The following is a 17,060-nucleotide window of genomic DNA, read 5'->3' on the forward strand; positions in this document are numbered from 1 at the left end:
GGACTGCACCGGTTGAGTACTGCTCATCAGTGGTGGTGAGCTGCTGATCTGAAGCATTGCCACTGCCAGCATTACTACTACTACTGTCCTGCAAGGATGGTGATGTAGTGTTGCTCGTAGACTGGTTGCCAGCAGCAGACACCGAGAAGATGTTCATCATTGTCTGCACAATCTGCTGGACCTGTTGTTGCACACAACACAATAACAGCATGCACACACACACACACACACACACACACACACACACACACACACACACACACACACACACACACACGCATGCACGCACACACGCATGCACGCACACACACGCACACACACACACACACACACACGCATACACACACACACACACACACACACATACACACATACACACACACACACACACACACACACACACACACACATGCAAACATGCACACACAAACACAAACACACACACACACACACACACACAGGCCAACATGCATTATAAGCATGGCACGTGTATATATTCTACTGCTATCCAACAAACCTACTGTAGGCCACTCTCAAACAGTAACTCAAAAGAATGTCAACTCCCGCTGACGATGAGCAGAGAGGGACTTACAGCAATTTGACAGAAGTAGAAAGATAACATAAGAAAGCAGCAAGAACTGGAAGAACTGGTGGATGAGGCCAAATCTCAAGAACTGGTGGATGAGGCCAAATCTGGGTGTAACGAAGGCGAGAGCCCACCTTACTGTAGTAGCAAACAGCATTCCCGAGTAAAGCTAGTGCAAAGACAAACAACATATCTGCTGCACAATTCGTCTCTGATAATAACTGTTTACAGGACTGGGTAGGCAGACCAAGAAAGAAATATGGGACGAAGGTTTACGACTGACACATACAATCACCCGGATTTCACATGACAACTGCGGTCATAGCAGCAGTGGTAGCAGCAGCAGCAGCAGCAGCAGCAGCAGCAGCAGCAGCAGCAGCAGCAGCAGCAGCAGCAGCAGCAGCAGCAGCAGCAGCACATAACCAACATATGTGCTATACAATCTTAACAACAGAGCAGCAGAAGCAGCAGCAACAACAACAGCATTATTTAAGATTGCATAGCACATAATTATATTCATTACGTGGAATATACATGTACATGTATGTGAATGAGCTAGCAGTACACTTACTTGTAATGATTCAAACCTGTGTTCCGTGACATCATGATCCTCTGCATATCAATAACACCAATAACACATTCAAACACACACACACACACACACACACACACACACACACACACACACACACACACACACACACACACACACACACACACACACACACACACACACACACACACACACACACACACACACACACACACACACACACACACACACACACACACACACACACACACACACACACACACACACACACACACACACACACACACACACACACACACACACACACACACACACACACACACACACACACACACACACACACACACACACACACACACACACACACACACACACACACACACACACACACACACACACACACACACACACACACACACACACACACACACACACACACACACACACACACACACACACACACACACACACACACACACACACACACACACACACACACACACACACACACACACACACACACACACACACACACACACACACACACACACACACACACACACACAATAGCATTACAGAAACGTGGGCAAAATAGCATTGTAAAAAACATTACTGATTGCTGGAGAGCACTATGTAAGTAGTGCTCTTCAGGCACAATCTTCCTCAGCCTACTCAAGCTCAACTGATGAGGGGTGAATTCCCCGAAACACTGTGTATTGAGCAGGGAGTGGTGCTTTCTTGCAGGTTTGCCGAGTCGAAGGTTCGATGGACTTCTCGTGTGCTCTGGATGGCAGTCATGAGTCAGTCAAGTGTCAAGTCAAGTCGGCGGAATAGCGCGAGCTCCAGTGTGGGAGCAAACTCATTCCTGATTGGTAGAGAGTATCATGAAATACTACCTGAGCACGAGAGCACCACCTGACGATATCCGCATGAACGACGCCAGCCGTGAGTGCATATATTCGAGCTAGTCTTGCCCCCACCCAGTACTGCCCCACTGAAATACTTCATTACTCTGATCACACATGACTGTGTTACCATGGTTACATACACAGTAGTACTGTAGCAAGAAGGAGCCATGCGTGTGTGTGATCCCCGGTAGCCTAATAGGTAGGGCACTGTCCCGCAAAGACTGGGTTGCTGGGTTGGAATCCCGCTCGTGGACCCTTCTTTTGCAACATGTACGTGGACTTGTGGTGTGTTGCCATAGTTACAGTGAATACTGGTACATACCATTCACAGTCTTGAGCAGAAATACATCACTCTCCTCAGCACAGTCTGCTATGCTGCCAAGCTCATACATGACGTCAGCCTGCACGTGAACATACATGAACGTCCGTGTGTGTGTGTGCGTATATTGGTCATACACAGTCACCCGGCCACAGGCAAAGAGCAACAACGCACACACACACACACACACACACACACATGCACCCTCGCACGCATGCACACAAATAGACAGACAGGCAGACAGACAGACAGACAGACAGACAGACAGACAGACAGACAGACAGACCGACAGACAGACAGACAGACAGACAGACACAGCACAGTACAACACAGTACAGCACAGCCGCACACAAACAAGAACAGAGCAGAGGAGATTGGACAGAATACACTACCACCACCATACATGGGAACCCAGCAGCAGGATCATAATATTATAATCACCAAGACTGAATAACTTCTCTCCCTGTCGGTCTGAAATGACAGAATTTCACATCACATGACAAAAGCTCAGCACATTGTGCCACCTGTCTCACTCTGGTGACCACTCTGCAGTCTGACTCTGCACAGTGTTTTCCATGTGACCTAATGAAGCATGTCATGTCATGTGAACCTCTCTAAATATCGCTGCTGCTATGTTGTCTGGATAGATAGTATGCCGGTAGTTGACGCACCCTCCTGCATGAGCTGGGAGTTATTGGTCTCTATACTAGTCTGATTCTTGTGCAGGATACACACTACTACACAGCGCCACCACACAGGAAAACAACACACTGCACAAAACAAGAATGGAAATCCGGTAGAGGAGAAAGAAGTACGTACAATTACATGTAACAGTAGTATTAACGCACTTGGGAGTTTCACACACGCACCCATGGGAATTCAGAGTTTCACAGACATGCCAGTGGGAATTTAGAGGTTTACGGTAATCCTATTGAGAATTCAGATTTTCATGGTAGTGCCATGGAAATTCAGAGAGTTAACTGGTTGTACCCATGGGGATTGAGTGATGCCTGTAACAGAGTTCCTTGGTAATCCCTGCTGTGATTCAGGTTTTCACGGATGTGCCAGTAGGAATTCAGAATTTCACCGTCAGCATATCCTTGTGAATTCAGAGTTTCACAGTAATTCCTTGGGAATTCAGAGTTTCACAGTAATTCCTTGGGAATTCAGAGTTTCACAGTAATTCCTTGGGAATTCAGAGTCTCACAGTAATTCCTTGGGAATTCAGAGTTTCACAGTAATTCCTTGGGAATTCAGAGTTTCACAGTAATTCTTTGGGAATTCAGAGTTTCACAGTAATTCCTTGGGAATTCAGAGTTTCACAGTAGTTCCTCATAAAGCCCGTAGGAATTCAGACGCAAAACCATTGTCAAGAAAGTGGGTTTCAAACACGTTAATTAAGATAGCACTCCAGGTATTCATCTGCCACTCCTGTCTACTGGAGAAACACACACACACACACACAGCGCTGTCAGAATGAAGCTTACACGTCCCGTAGTGTAGCGACACAGAATACCGTCTGGCGATAAAGTCAGGATAGCAGCTTCTTGACTGGCAGCATTCTACCATGGACACAACAACAACAACATCTCTTTTTGGCGATGGTGCCATCGTGAGAATAAAGAATTCAAAACAAGAACAGCAACAACACAAAGTAACAGACCCAGTGATAACAATGACGGTATTGACGACAGCTACACTACGGTACCCTGCCAATAGTGACCATGGCAACAGTCAATGCACATGCATGTCGGCATGTCCGTGCATTCAAGAGTAGTACTTTTACAACTCACACTCCACACATGTACTTGGTCACAAGTGTAGAGAAAGTAGAAGAATCCCCCTCCCAATTTATGAAAAGAGATACCGGTATTCCATGAGAGGTTATTGATTTGAATTGATAGATACACTCTTCAAAGGATTAGCAAACTCCACTGCAGCAGCCTAGTGCACTGCAGCCTAGTGCACTTACACGCACAGGAAACTGCCCAGTTACACTGCTTCCTATACAGAGACAACACAAACAAATACACAAGCAAACACACAGACACATAAAATTACAGACAGACAGACAGACAGACAGCCAGACAGACAGACAGACAGACACAACACATGTGCACTAAACCGTGCACACACACACACACACATACACACACACACACACACACACACACACACACACACACACACACACACACACACACACACACACATATACACACATACACACACCACACACACATCACACACATACAAGCACATACAAGCACAAACGGGCACACACCCACACAGCCAAAGACAACAAACTGCACATTATGCGTAACTACACCCTACACCCTGCACCAGTGCATAGCCCAGTGTTCCCAGGTGTGTGTGTGTGTGGGGGGGGGGGGGGGGGGGGTACAGCACATACGTGGGATTCAGAGCTCAGTGAAAGTTGACTCGACACTCAATCAGATTTAATTGAGCTGAGCAGCACAGTAGAAGGAGATCAGACTTACCAAACACAGTCGGCGCAGAAGATCCAGTGATGTAATGTTCTACAGCATCATAAAGTTGCCGGCCCTAGATACACAAAAGAAATAGAGTGTGTCAATGGTAACCAAGCGACGTCATCATCCGATTAGCACTCGTAATCGTGTAACACGCACACGAATATGTTAGTGGTAACCATCAAGGACAAGTCTACTTAGCCACAACTGGCAGAACAGCAGAGCAGTAGATAACAGACCATGATCCCACCCCACGGAATCGGCAACGTTACACAACCATAGAAAGTGGAGATGGTAGCACAAACTGAAACCTACCTTTTTGACACACCAAAAATTGTATGGTATGACACCGTCACTTTCTCGCACCCACATGCCCAGGACACAAGAGTTGGGATGGTAGTTGGCACGAACAATGTTCTCATAGAACCACCTCTGCCTCACTTCACCTGTCCAGTCATTAACCACAATAGCCAAGTCGGAGATCTAACACAGCATACAAGCAAAACACACACACGCACGCACACATACAAACATACACACATGCACACACGCACACACACACACGCATACAAACACACATGCACACACACACAAGGCACATGCGCATGCACACACACACATGCACACACGAGGCACACACGAGGCACACACATACATGTAAGGTGCACACAGTAACACAACGAGGTCATCTTTGTGTCATACCAAAACGGTCAGGAAATCTTATTCATATAATTATAGGATTGCAGGTACTTGACAAACCTAAAGTAGCCTGGCAATCACCAATTGAACCTGTTAGTTACCTCCATAATGCACATGTCTCCATCTCTGTTGCGGCCTTGGTGTACCATGAACATCTGACGATTAATCTGGCGACTGCGCAACGGCCACAATTCAAACGCATTTCCTTTCTGCACAAGGAAGCAAACACAATGCAGATGATAGGACACTGGTCAGTGTTGCTAGGGGTAACCACTGTTAGTCAGTGTTGCTAGGGGTAACCGCAATACACATACAACCGAACGGCTTATTTTGTGTATATGCATACGGTGTCTGTAAGTCACACACTCATGATAAGTCAGACAACTTCGTCCCCAGGACGGAGGACAGAGGACAGAGGACGGAGGACGGAGGAGCGAGGAGTACATGATAGTAACCAGTGGTAAGACATTATTGGCAGTTGACAGCTCACAGTATCAGTTAATAGTTAGCTGTACAACTGGCCAGAGTAGTCATGTACATGCACACACTATTCAATAGCACCTGTTGTTAGTAGTTGAAACACCTGTCTGAACGGTCGGAATCGGAATTTGAGTAGTTTTGTTGCTGGTTAGGTGCACGGGTTTAGACGGAGAGTCAGCCTGAGCCCATGCAGTGATGGGAGAGTGCATGTACTGATGGCGGGAGAGTGCATGATGTACTGATGGTGGTGATGGTGGTGGTGGTGGGAGAGTGCATGTACTGATGGCGGGAGCACATTTCACCACTGTGTCAGCTATTTTCCCTCTGCTTCCGGCGAGGCATTCAACCCAAGATGTGGAAAACGGCAAACGTGGCTCCTATCCACAAAAAGGCTTCGCGTTCTGTGCTCAAGAACTACCGCCCTGTTTCGTTGCTGAGCATCATCTCCAAGGTGATGGAGACTGTTGTGAACAGGCAGGTTACAAACCATCTGGAACACCATCAGCTCCTCACCTCCCAACAGTTTGGTTTCAGGAGAAGATTGGGTACATCTGATGCTCTGCAGGCTCTGCATCATGCCTGGGTTAATGCTGTCGGGCGAAATGGAGCAGCTCGTATCCTCTCTGTTGATATTGCTGGGGCATTTGATCGGGTGTCCCATGTTGGTGTCTCCATAAGGCACGTAATGCAGGAATCACTGGGCCACTCCACACATGGCTGTCGCCGTACCTGTCATCACGTTCATTACGATGCTTGGTGGGTGGCTATACGTCTACCCAGTACCCCATAACTGCGGGCGTTCCCAAGGCAGCATACTCGGCCCGACACTGTTTTACTGTACGTAAATGATGCACCCTCTGTTCTGGTGGATGATGCCCAGCTGGAGGCATACGCAGACGACACCACACTTTACTCCATTGTGTCGAATGGCAGCGCGGCAGGTGCAGCGCACTCACTGCAACTGTCAATCGATCGGCTGCATAACTGGGGCCAGAAATGGAAGATTGCATTTGAGCCCACCAAGTCCCAGGCAATGACTGCAACGCTCCGAAGAGCTGACTTACACCTCCCACCAATCATGTTTGGCGGAATACAAGTCCTTGAGGCAAACTTGATCACCCTCCTAGGCGTCCTCTTTGACCAGAAGCTGTCTTTTGGGGAGCACCTCCGGTCTGTTGCAACCCGGGCAAGGCAGCGACTTGGTCTTTTGCGCCGGTCTGCTCATCTTCTCCCTCCGGCTGGGCGCATAACCGCGTACAAGGCATTCGTTCGTCCGCTGCTGGAGTACGCCCCACTTATCTGGATTGGAGCGTCATCCAGCTACCTCAGTCGATTGGACCGAGTCCAGCACAGCGCCCTCAGAATCATCGGTCCGGGAGCAATCCTGCCCAGTCTGGCAATCAGACGGACAGTAGCTGCCCTAGCTTGTTTATACAAGCTACAAGTAATTACGGGTCCACCTCAACTTCTCGCGGTTCTGCCAGCTCGCCGTCAGCAGTCGGCCAACCCGGGAACCCGGAGCGGCCATGCCAGCGCTGCTGGCCACCAGTTTCAACTGGACGCCAGCCTGCCAGCCTCTACCCCGTTAGTCCTGAAGCGATCATTTCCCCACTGTGTGCTCCACCAGTGGTATGCATTGCCCTGTGATCTGCTCCTGCATCCTCCCCATCACAGCCGAATGCAGGCATTCAAGACGCAGGTATACCGCTACTTGCGCGCCGAGAACTGGATGTGGGCTACTGACTCAGTCTAATCGCACCTATCTAGTATCTACATGTAGGTATTGCTCTCTTTTTCCATGTTTTCTCTACTCTCTGTCTCTCGCTCTCTGTCTCTGTCTCTGTCTCTGTCTCTGTCTCTGTCTCTCTCTCTCTCTCTCTCTCTCTCCACACTATACTTTCGCTATTTTCTTTTTTTTCAATCTCTTTCGCTTCTCTTCTTCTCCCGATTTTCTGATGCGTGAAATAGGCGCGGATGCCGAAACTATTGGTCGGCGGAGCCTGCAGCACCCCATCACCACCGCTGCGTTGCATTTGCAGCCCCATTCAGTCAATGTCTTGTTAGTCTGTTGTTTTGTCATTTCCTCCTTCTTTCTTGTTTTACGAATTGGGTGCGTGGTTTCAAGTAAAAAAAAAAAAAAACTTTAAATCCCAACTCAGAACCAGAATCAAAACAGATAGTGTGAAAAATCCAGATTTGCGAGTGGAAACAACTGATTTCGCCAACATTCAAATTCAAACTCGGAGTTAGCCATAACTCGTAACATGTTATCCTTCCTCTTATCCCAAATTCCAATTGTCCATAATTTATTTTAAAATTACAGTGTAGTAACACAGTGCACACAAGTAAGATTCAAGAAGATCTGAATTAACTATGAAGCAATCCTGGACGTTTGCCGCAAGAGCCCCTCTGTATGCATGCATGTACACAGTACTTGAGAGCGGAGAGTAAGGTAATGACATCAGACAGTAAGCCGGCGATGACGTCATCATGATTAACTTACAGCTGGCTTGAGTACACGCAGAATGTCATAGACATGTTGACTAAACTGCAGACCTATATGGGCACGGCCAACAAGACGGCGAATCTGCAGTCAGAACCATACGGACACACATGCACACAAAGTTACAGACAAATGGACAGATATACGGTTGAATGGATAGACAGACAGATTGATCACTGAACGGACGGATGGACAGACAGATAGTAAGACATCTAGACAGGCGGCAGACTGATATAGACTTAGATCGACAGCAGTCAGTGGAGAGCATATCAGGCCAAAACCCGCACCGACAGGATCTCACATTATCAGACCTACTAACACATTCCCAATTAACTGTGGCCAGTGTGGGTCACACTGGCACGGTTGGAACCCCTTTTGCTTCCAAGCAGGGCAACAAGCGCAGTGCATGTATAAATTAAGAGTGCTCTATATTAGTCTAGAAGACCAAAGCCAACCAGGCATCCTGGTGATCTGGCAAACCAACCAGGCATGGTGGTGGCCTGGCACAAGCAAACCTTCCTACAAGTTGGTTGTGTTTCTAACACAATTGTAAAGCCGGTTGTAACGTGGACGGGCAAACTTTACTTTACTTAGAAGGCCGACTGAATCAAGGAGTGAAATACTCCATGCAGCAAACGGATAACTGTGTTTAAGCCAATGAGGCATCAGCAGTGCAAATACAAGCTAAAATACTGGAAGGAGATGTGACCTGCCAGCAATGGAAACAAGAGCGATCTACGTTACCGTACCTGGGTCCGTGTAATGGACGCTACCACCCAAATAAGTTGAAATAAGCCAGCAATACTTATAGATACAGTACCTAACCGTGGTGGTGGCAAGACATGTCTCACCGAGTTCTACAACTACTGGTACAAGTGCCTCTTGGGCCAAGTTAGTTGGCCCAGAGTGGGACCCAGGGTAAGACCCAGGGTGGGACCCAGGGTAAGACCCAGGTTGAAACCCAGGGTGGTACAGGCAGACAAAAACCACCAGCCATGTATTGAAGGTATCCTCCAAGACCTTCACTATTTTATTTATCGCCTTACAACCATTGATATCCTTGCTGGAGGTGCCAACGAGAGAGCATGCACTCATTGACACTTGCTTGGCTGGAAGTGTGTGTGTGTGTGTGCGTGTGTGTGTGTGTGTGTGTGTGTGTGTGTGTGTGTGTGTGTGTGCGTGTGTGTGTGTGTGTGTGTGTGTGTGTGTGTGTGTGTGTGTGTGTGTGTGTGTGTGTGTGTGTGTGTGTGTGTGTGTGTGTGTGTGTGTGTGTGTGTGCATGAACATCTCTATGGGGTGTGTACGATGGTACAGTTACACACACAGGACACCAAAGCTACAGTCATGAGACAAGCACCCAAACCACGGCTGCTGCTAGCCACCGTTTCTCCCGGTTTATTGCACCCACCCTGATTGAAAAACACATAGTACTGTCTCTCTCTTATTGGCTACGGCCATCGTGAGAATAAAGATAATAACGTTGCTATGCTTAGTCTGCATCAGGGAGTCGTACTCAAACTAGGGAGGTGACACGGCACAGAAATCCGTGTCACAGGGGTTGACTCGCACCCGTGACCCCTCGTTGTTATTTTTGGAATAGTTCAGTCCAGTCCAGTCCGAAAGGTCATACTCGGATCGACTCGCCTTCTGTACTTCACCTCCAAGCGTGCCGCATGGGTGTCTAGTTTTTGAAATTAATGAGGCAGCACATTTCGTTTACAGCCCATCACTCGCCAGTATTCTTTGAAAGACTACCAGCAATTTGTTTACCTCCTGCCATGTCCGAACTAATTGATAGCAGTGATGGCAACAGCAGCAGTTATGAGACGGCGTGTAGTGTTACGGTAACTGTTCAGAACTGTTCAGAGTCGTATCCTAGGTTAATCCGAATACTAAAAATTGACCCAAATTGCACATAGCACGAAGCTGGTTTTTGAAAATTGTAAGTCGTGTATCTGCCCCATTTCTTCTTTATGACTTGCACAATACACCAGTCTTCCTAAACAACACATTTCTAGCAGGGGTTAAGTACCATATAAGAGAAGTACAGCCAGTGATATTGTCATGTTGAAATACTACAATTTTGACACAAATTACACATAACACGAAGCCAGGTTTTGAAAAATGTAAGTCGTGTATCTGCCCCATTTCTTCTTTATGACTTGCACAATGGTCCAGTCTGCCTAAATAACACATTTATAGCAGGGGTTATGTACCATATTAGAGAAGTACAGCCAATGATATTGTCATGTCTAAATACTACAATTTTGACACAAATTAGACATAACACGAAGCTGGTTTTTGAAAATTGTAAGTCGTGTATCTGCCCCATTTCTTCTTTATGACTTGCACAATACACCAGTCTTCCTAAACAACACATTTATAGCAGGGGTTAAGTACCATACAAGAGAGCTACATTGTACATCTAGTCATACTGTCATAAACAGCCAGCATTTTTCCTGCAGCAGTCACACCACCATCATCATTATTTCCAGGGAAATCCTCTTACATTGTCAGCTCCTACGTCGTTAGATACAATGTAGGGGGCTGTAGGACCGGCTCGTCAAAGATAGAGAACCTGAACAAGCGTGCTCGGGACGTCTCAGCAATCGTAGTATGCCTGAGCACTCCAATAAAAACTTGATCAATGGCAAAATCGTTCCCCACAGAAAAATCATACTTTGCAGGTCTCGCGTTGCACGCTTGGAGGTGAAGTACAGAAGGCGAGTCGATCCAAGTATGACCTTTCGGACTGGACTGGACTGAACTATTCCAAAAATAACAACGAGGGGTCAAGGGTGCGAGTCAACCCCTGTGACACGGATTTCTGTGCCGTGTCACCTCCCTAGTTTGAGTACGACTCCCTGGTCTGCATGATTGAACAAACAGTACACATAGTACTATTCTATGCATGCATGCACTGTGTATACAGTAAGTAGTTACATAACACATTCCAGAGGTACAGGACACATACCTTATTGGTGATCTGACCATGCTCAGCTCCCATGGCAACCATGAATGCTGCCATGTTGACAAGTAGACCAGTTAGGGCCAGGTCTTCTTCATGTTCCAAGCACACACGATCGACAGAGCTGAGACGACGGAACCTAGCAAAGCAGCAGCAACAGCAGAGGAGAGCTCACCAGAATGACTACACAGGACATTTCTTCTAAGCCCCCCCCCCCCCCCCCCAAAAAACAACAACAACACAATAATCTGACATGCAGGACCCGGATTCACCAGCAGAGTAGCGGAAGCTGTTTGGTATTGTAAGCAGCAATACCGCCCTGCGGCCGCACGCCCAGCGCTTTTCGACTTATTGTCGCCGGTTACTTCAACAGTTTCTTCAATACTGAGTAGCACTGTTCAGCAGCCCACACCCACCAGTCCTACAGTGTACACAGTGAGGGAGCTTGCTGACCTTGTACATGCATCTGAAGCATTCAAGGGCAGCAACAAGGCTCAGTGCTCCATCTTGGCACTATGTGACCGCTTTCAGACACTGCTGGCACTGTCCCAACAGCAGTCTGATACATGCACTGGAGTACCGCACACATGCACAGGCATCCAATGCACTGCAGATGGAGCATCGCTTTGGTAGACTGACTGCCTCGATATCTTCCAGCATTGTCAAGCGTAAGAGCCCCTTCGGACCACTAGTGCATCAACTACTGAACCGCAAGCCCTTTCACTCTAGTGCCGTAGACTGTCAACAAAAAAAAACTGAAAACTTCAAAGCAAAGGACGACCAAAAAACCAGGTGTGTGGCCAGCACAAGCAGCGAGGTCACCCAAAAAGCCACTTCAGCGAATGACGTCATTGTCGCAAACGTCCCATGAGAGTAGGCTCTGAACATGTTGCACATACCGCATTTTCCGGCGTATAATCCGCACTTTAAACACCCAACAAAGTCAGTGCTGCGGCTTGTACTACCAAGGTCTAATTAACGGTGGTTAGTAATGGGCCAGATGTCTGTGTCTAGTGACAACAAATCTGGGTGCGGCTTATACTCCAATATACCGGTATACTCCGGAAAATACGGCAGGCTTTTAGCCAAGGGGGGGGGGGGGGGTGTACTCTGATCAACCCCCCCCCCCCCCCTCTCCCCTACTCTGATAGCGCCCCACCTATGCATTTTTCAATTTTCGTTTTTGTTTTCAGTTCACACAACGAAAATGCGGCCACCAATGCATCATTCCAGGTGCTTGCTGCACCCGTAGGCTGCATTACGGGTGCCAAGGCAATAGTGGAACATGAAACAATGTGTGAACTGTTTGTTTCCCTATGTGGCTGTATGGTGGTATTGAGTCTACTATTGAGTATACGATAATAGTACTTCGTGCTTTGACCCACTAAGCACAGTCATCTCAACGGCATGTTTTCTCAGTTCTGTTACAGCTGCACTGCCAGAAAGCTGTATTCATTGATGTTTGCATGGTAGATCGCATTGACGAAATGTGCCAATTTGAAGAGTAGTTATACGAAACTTTAACGAAAGGCTTCCTCGGAATCAACATCGACTTCAACGTTGCGTGCATGAATAAAATAACCCAAACTACTTGAAGAAGTAATAGGACAACATATGCCCAGGAAAACACATCAAGCACCGCAAAGGATGACAAGAGATGAGAGGAGACATATAGCTTGTTTCAACATACCGTTCAATCAGCTGTACTGGATTGTCATTAAGACCCATGGCTTGTCTCTCTTGTGCTACAATATCACCAAACAAAGTCTCCCAGAATCCCATCTTGTCCCACAATGCACTGCGCTGCTTGCCTATGAACTCCTCATACAGATACCTGAATCAATAACACAAGTACATGTACACACACAGACACACAGACACACACACATGCACACACAGACGCACACAGACACACGCACACACGCATGCATGTACGCACGCATAAGTGCGTACACACGCACACACAGACACACACAGACAGACACACAGAGACACACAGACACCCACAGACACCCACACACACACAGACACACACATGAATGTATACCACCATAAAAGCAGATCGGACAGCTGTCGAAGAGGTCCCGCACACTGCAGACGTATCACAGGGTGTGCCCCAGATGCAGAGCGCTGTATCAAGTGAATTGCTAAACAAATAACACACAGGGTGTGCCCCAGATGCAGAGCGCTGTATCAAGTGAATTGCTAAACAAATAACACACAGGGTGTGCCCCAGATGCAGAGCGCTGTATCAAGTGAATTGCTAAACAAATATTGCAGCAGCTACAGTATTGCGCTGACCTGCGATCTGATCCATCTTCCTTCCTCGATGACCCACTGTCAGGAGACAAATCTGATTTGGACTTGAGCTGCTTTCTGCAAACATGTAGCAAATGGGAAAAATGAACAAAACACAGCAATATCGTCATGCAGTGGCCAATGCACATGTACGGACTGATGTACAAGGCAAGTACTTAGTAAGCGGGTGCTCCTAAGTGGGCGACAAACATCCCGTCTACACGATTAGGGCTCATCGGTTGATAGATAGGTTGCCACGGCAATGATCACATGTCTAAGTAATCTGGGGCAGTCGAGGTACATTTGAAGGCATTGTGTGGACACATGTTATATCATGTGCCACCATGGGAGTAATTCACACCTGAGAGAGCGGCAATTTCGCCTGCAGTCTTCATGTAAGCCACAATAGGTTTTCAAGAATTTTCTATGACATCAGCCACTCGCGATGTTTGCCACATTGATGGCATCATACCATACCTAGACAGCATACAAAGTGTACATGACTTGTACGGCAATCAAAGTGTACATGACTTGCATGCACCAACATTTTGTGAATCGAACTTGCATCCCTGGATCAAGCGGAATTTCAGTCATATCAGGACAGTTTCCGCGGCACCAAGGGCGTCTGTCTAGGGCGTGTCTGTCTAGGGCAGGATTCACAGTAGATCTATTGGTGGTCCTGAGCCTGATGGACTGACACCGTGTGCGTACTTGACAAGCATGGGGTAGTCTCACTCTGCATACTTTATCATGCGTCTGCTAATAAATGACATGATAGATAATCCTGCCGTGGGCGAGTCGACCGCAGCTCACAACAGGATTTGCATGCTCAGAAGTTGCATGCTCTTGTTATGCACTATCTTGCCTATGCATTATTTATTGAGTATTTCACTCCTGCTCTTGTAGCAGTTGAGCACTCTCGTGTGGGGTAGTGCCTTTGCTGTTTGCGCTATGCGGAGCTCACTGACTTGTCAGTTTGAGCACTCTGGCAAGGTACGCTCGGGCCTGGCTTAAATCTGGCTTCGGATTACTCATTGCTATCAGGTTCGGCCTCATTTTCTCTGTGCTGCGCTGACGAGTCCACAAAGGACGAAACAGTTCTGTCCGCAAATTGAGTATGTGATGCAGTATTTAGGTGTACTATTTAGGTGATGTACTATTTAGGTGATGCAGTATTTAGGTGATATACTATTTAGGTGATGTCCTATTTAGGTGATGTACTATTTAGGTGATGTACTATTTAGGTGATGTACTATTTAGGTGATGCTCTCTCACCTATCAAGAACAGGTGAGGTCTTGTGTGATGACTGATGAGCAGCGGTGGCGGCAGCAGCAATAGCGGCAGCAGCAGATCGACTTTCCTCAGCCTTTGTTGCTGGGTGGATGATGTTCGGTAGTGGAGTAGCACGCCGTATTAGACCATCTTTACCTGACGTTCTGCCCAGCGGTGAGACACGACCTGTCATCAATACACACAAACACATCCACAAAAAAAGTGTCAATCACTTTCGATTGCTCGACACGGCAAGATCACTCCTGGTTTGGTCACACGAGGAAAAATGCTGCCTCAGCCAGAAACCTGCCACAACACTTCTGAGTAGCTGTGTCTAAAGATGAATCAATGGGTAGTGGTGTGTCTAGTCAGCAGGTGCTGTTAATGTACAGAACCTACTGGCCGACATGCCAACGGAGCAGAAGCGCATGTCAGAGCACTTGAACAATGCTTTTCAGGAGATGGCCACGAGTTTCTAAACTCTAATGGCCGAGAACAGAGAGCAGAGGAAGACGCTGTATTCCTTCAAGGAACAGTTGTCACGCTGGAGAGTAAACAACCAGCGCTATGTAGAGTAAGTGCCGACAATGATACATGCGGCAAGCGTGCAGTACACTGTGGGTAGTGTGGCATACACCCATGGATACTAGTCCTACCGACGCTGACCTAAGACACTCATCATAGAGGAAATGGAGAAGAAGATCCTCGTCATGATAGTACCGTATTTTTCGGAGTATAGTGCGCACCTTTGTATAACGCGCACCCCCAATCTTCATTGGGGGTGCGCACTTCAATCTTCATTGAAATACATGCATTTCATATTCGGAGCATAGTGCGCACCTGCGATTTAGGGCCTAAAATAGCACATCTAAAGTGCGCACTATACTCCGGAAAATACGGTAACAGTATACTAGTACGCGGCCTACCGGGAATTATCAATGTGCTAACACCCCAGCAAGGTGCTTGCTTACATCCACAGCTCGGTTCTGTCCTTCTAAGACAATCCACCAACACTGATCACTCCGCAAACCACACAATACCCTCTACCCTGGATCACCCAAAACCTCAGAATCGCAACCAGAAGACTGCAACATTGTCACCGCAGCAAGAATCGCAATACACTAAAAATACACTAACCACACTACAGTGTTGCTCAATGAAATCCAATCAAGTGAGTCAATGGCACACAGGGCGATGTACAGCCAATCAAGTGAGTCAATGGCACACAGGGCGATGTGCAGCCAATCAAGTGAGTCAATGCCACACAGGGCGATGTACAGCCAATCAAGTGAGTCAATGCCACACAGGGCGATGTACAGCCAATCAAGTGAGTCAATGCCACACAGGGCGATGTACAGCCAATCAAGTGAGTCAATGCCACACTGGGTGATGTGCAGCCAATAGACCTGCACACACTGGCATGGTGAACTGGTGCAGGGTGCAAACTCACACGATTGTATTTCATAGAGCAGTAACACCGTACATGTACATGTGAGCCAGAGCACGCCAAAATATGACCACAGACCAAAAATTCGATTTTCAGTTTTTTGTTCAAAAATGATCTAACACACCTAATGTTCACTGTCTGAAAGTTTTGGATTGATCCGACATGTCTAAGTGTTGCTACAATGGTATTATATGCAGCACTGTTGAAATGGTGAAATTCTATGTACAGCAATGGGATTGTAATTTTTGCACACAATTGATATGCCCCTTGGTTCATCCTTTCCGGGTCAGTTCCTCTGTCCAGGGTCTTATAGCATGAGCTGACAGGTACTCAGCCACATCCAAATTGTCTATAGGCAGCTGAGCTGGGTGTCCGAAATACCTCCTGTTTGGAGCACCACTGGAGAACCGCCAGCGAAAACACGGTCAACATCTGTAGATGGCCCAAGAAGTTGGCACTCCATGTCCTCTCCATCACACTCCACCTGTACTTTCAGATATACAGTATACACTGCTGCACACAGTGTTCCTCAAC

General features: G+C 47.3%; 1 protein-coding gene across 1 annotated transcript in view; it reads right to left on the bottom strand.

The window, feature by feature from the left end:
• LOC135819390 (MAP kinase-activating death domain protein-like) overlaps positions 1-17,060 on the bottom strand; it is a 44,075-nt gene that overhangs the window by 1,045 nt on the left and 25,970 nt on the right. The window contains exons 20-32 of the mRNA XM_065332593.1: positions 15,082-15,265; positions 13,810-13,884; positions 13,199-13,342; positions 11,515-11,647; positions 8,541-8,624; positions 5,659-5,766; positions 5,174-5,341; positions 4,868-4,931; positions 4,339-4,370; positions 3,854-3,928; positions 2,370-2,448; positions 1,158-1,198; positions 1-181 (exon numbers count right to left, since the gene is read on the bottom strand). The exon at positions 1-181 is cut by the window's left edge and continues 1,045 nt beyond it. Of these exons, the coding sequence (XP_065188665.1) occupies positions 1-181; positions 1,158-1,198; positions 2,370-2,448; positions 3,854-3,928; positions 4,339-4,370; positions 4,868-4,931; positions 5,174-5,341; positions 5,659-5,766; positions 8,541-8,624; positions 11,515-11,647; positions 13,199-13,342; positions 13,810-13,884; positions 15,082-15,265 (1,368 nt within the window). The remainder of the gene's footprint in view (positions 182-1,157; positions 1,199-2,369; positions 2,449-3,853; positions 3,929-4,338; positions 4,371-4,867; positions 4,932-5,173; positions 5,342-5,658; positions 5,767-8,540; positions 8,625-11,514; positions 11,648-13,198; positions 13,343-13,809; positions 13,885-15,081; positions 15,266-17,060) is intronic.

The sequence above is a fragment of the Sycon ciliatum genome, chromosome 6 (genome assembly GCF_964019385.1).
Source record: "Sycon ciliatum chromosome 6, ocSycCili1.1, whole genome shotgun sequence".
Taxonomy (NCBI): Eukaryota; Metazoa; Porifera; class Calcarea; order Leucosolenida; family Sycettidae; genus Sycon; species Sycon ciliatum.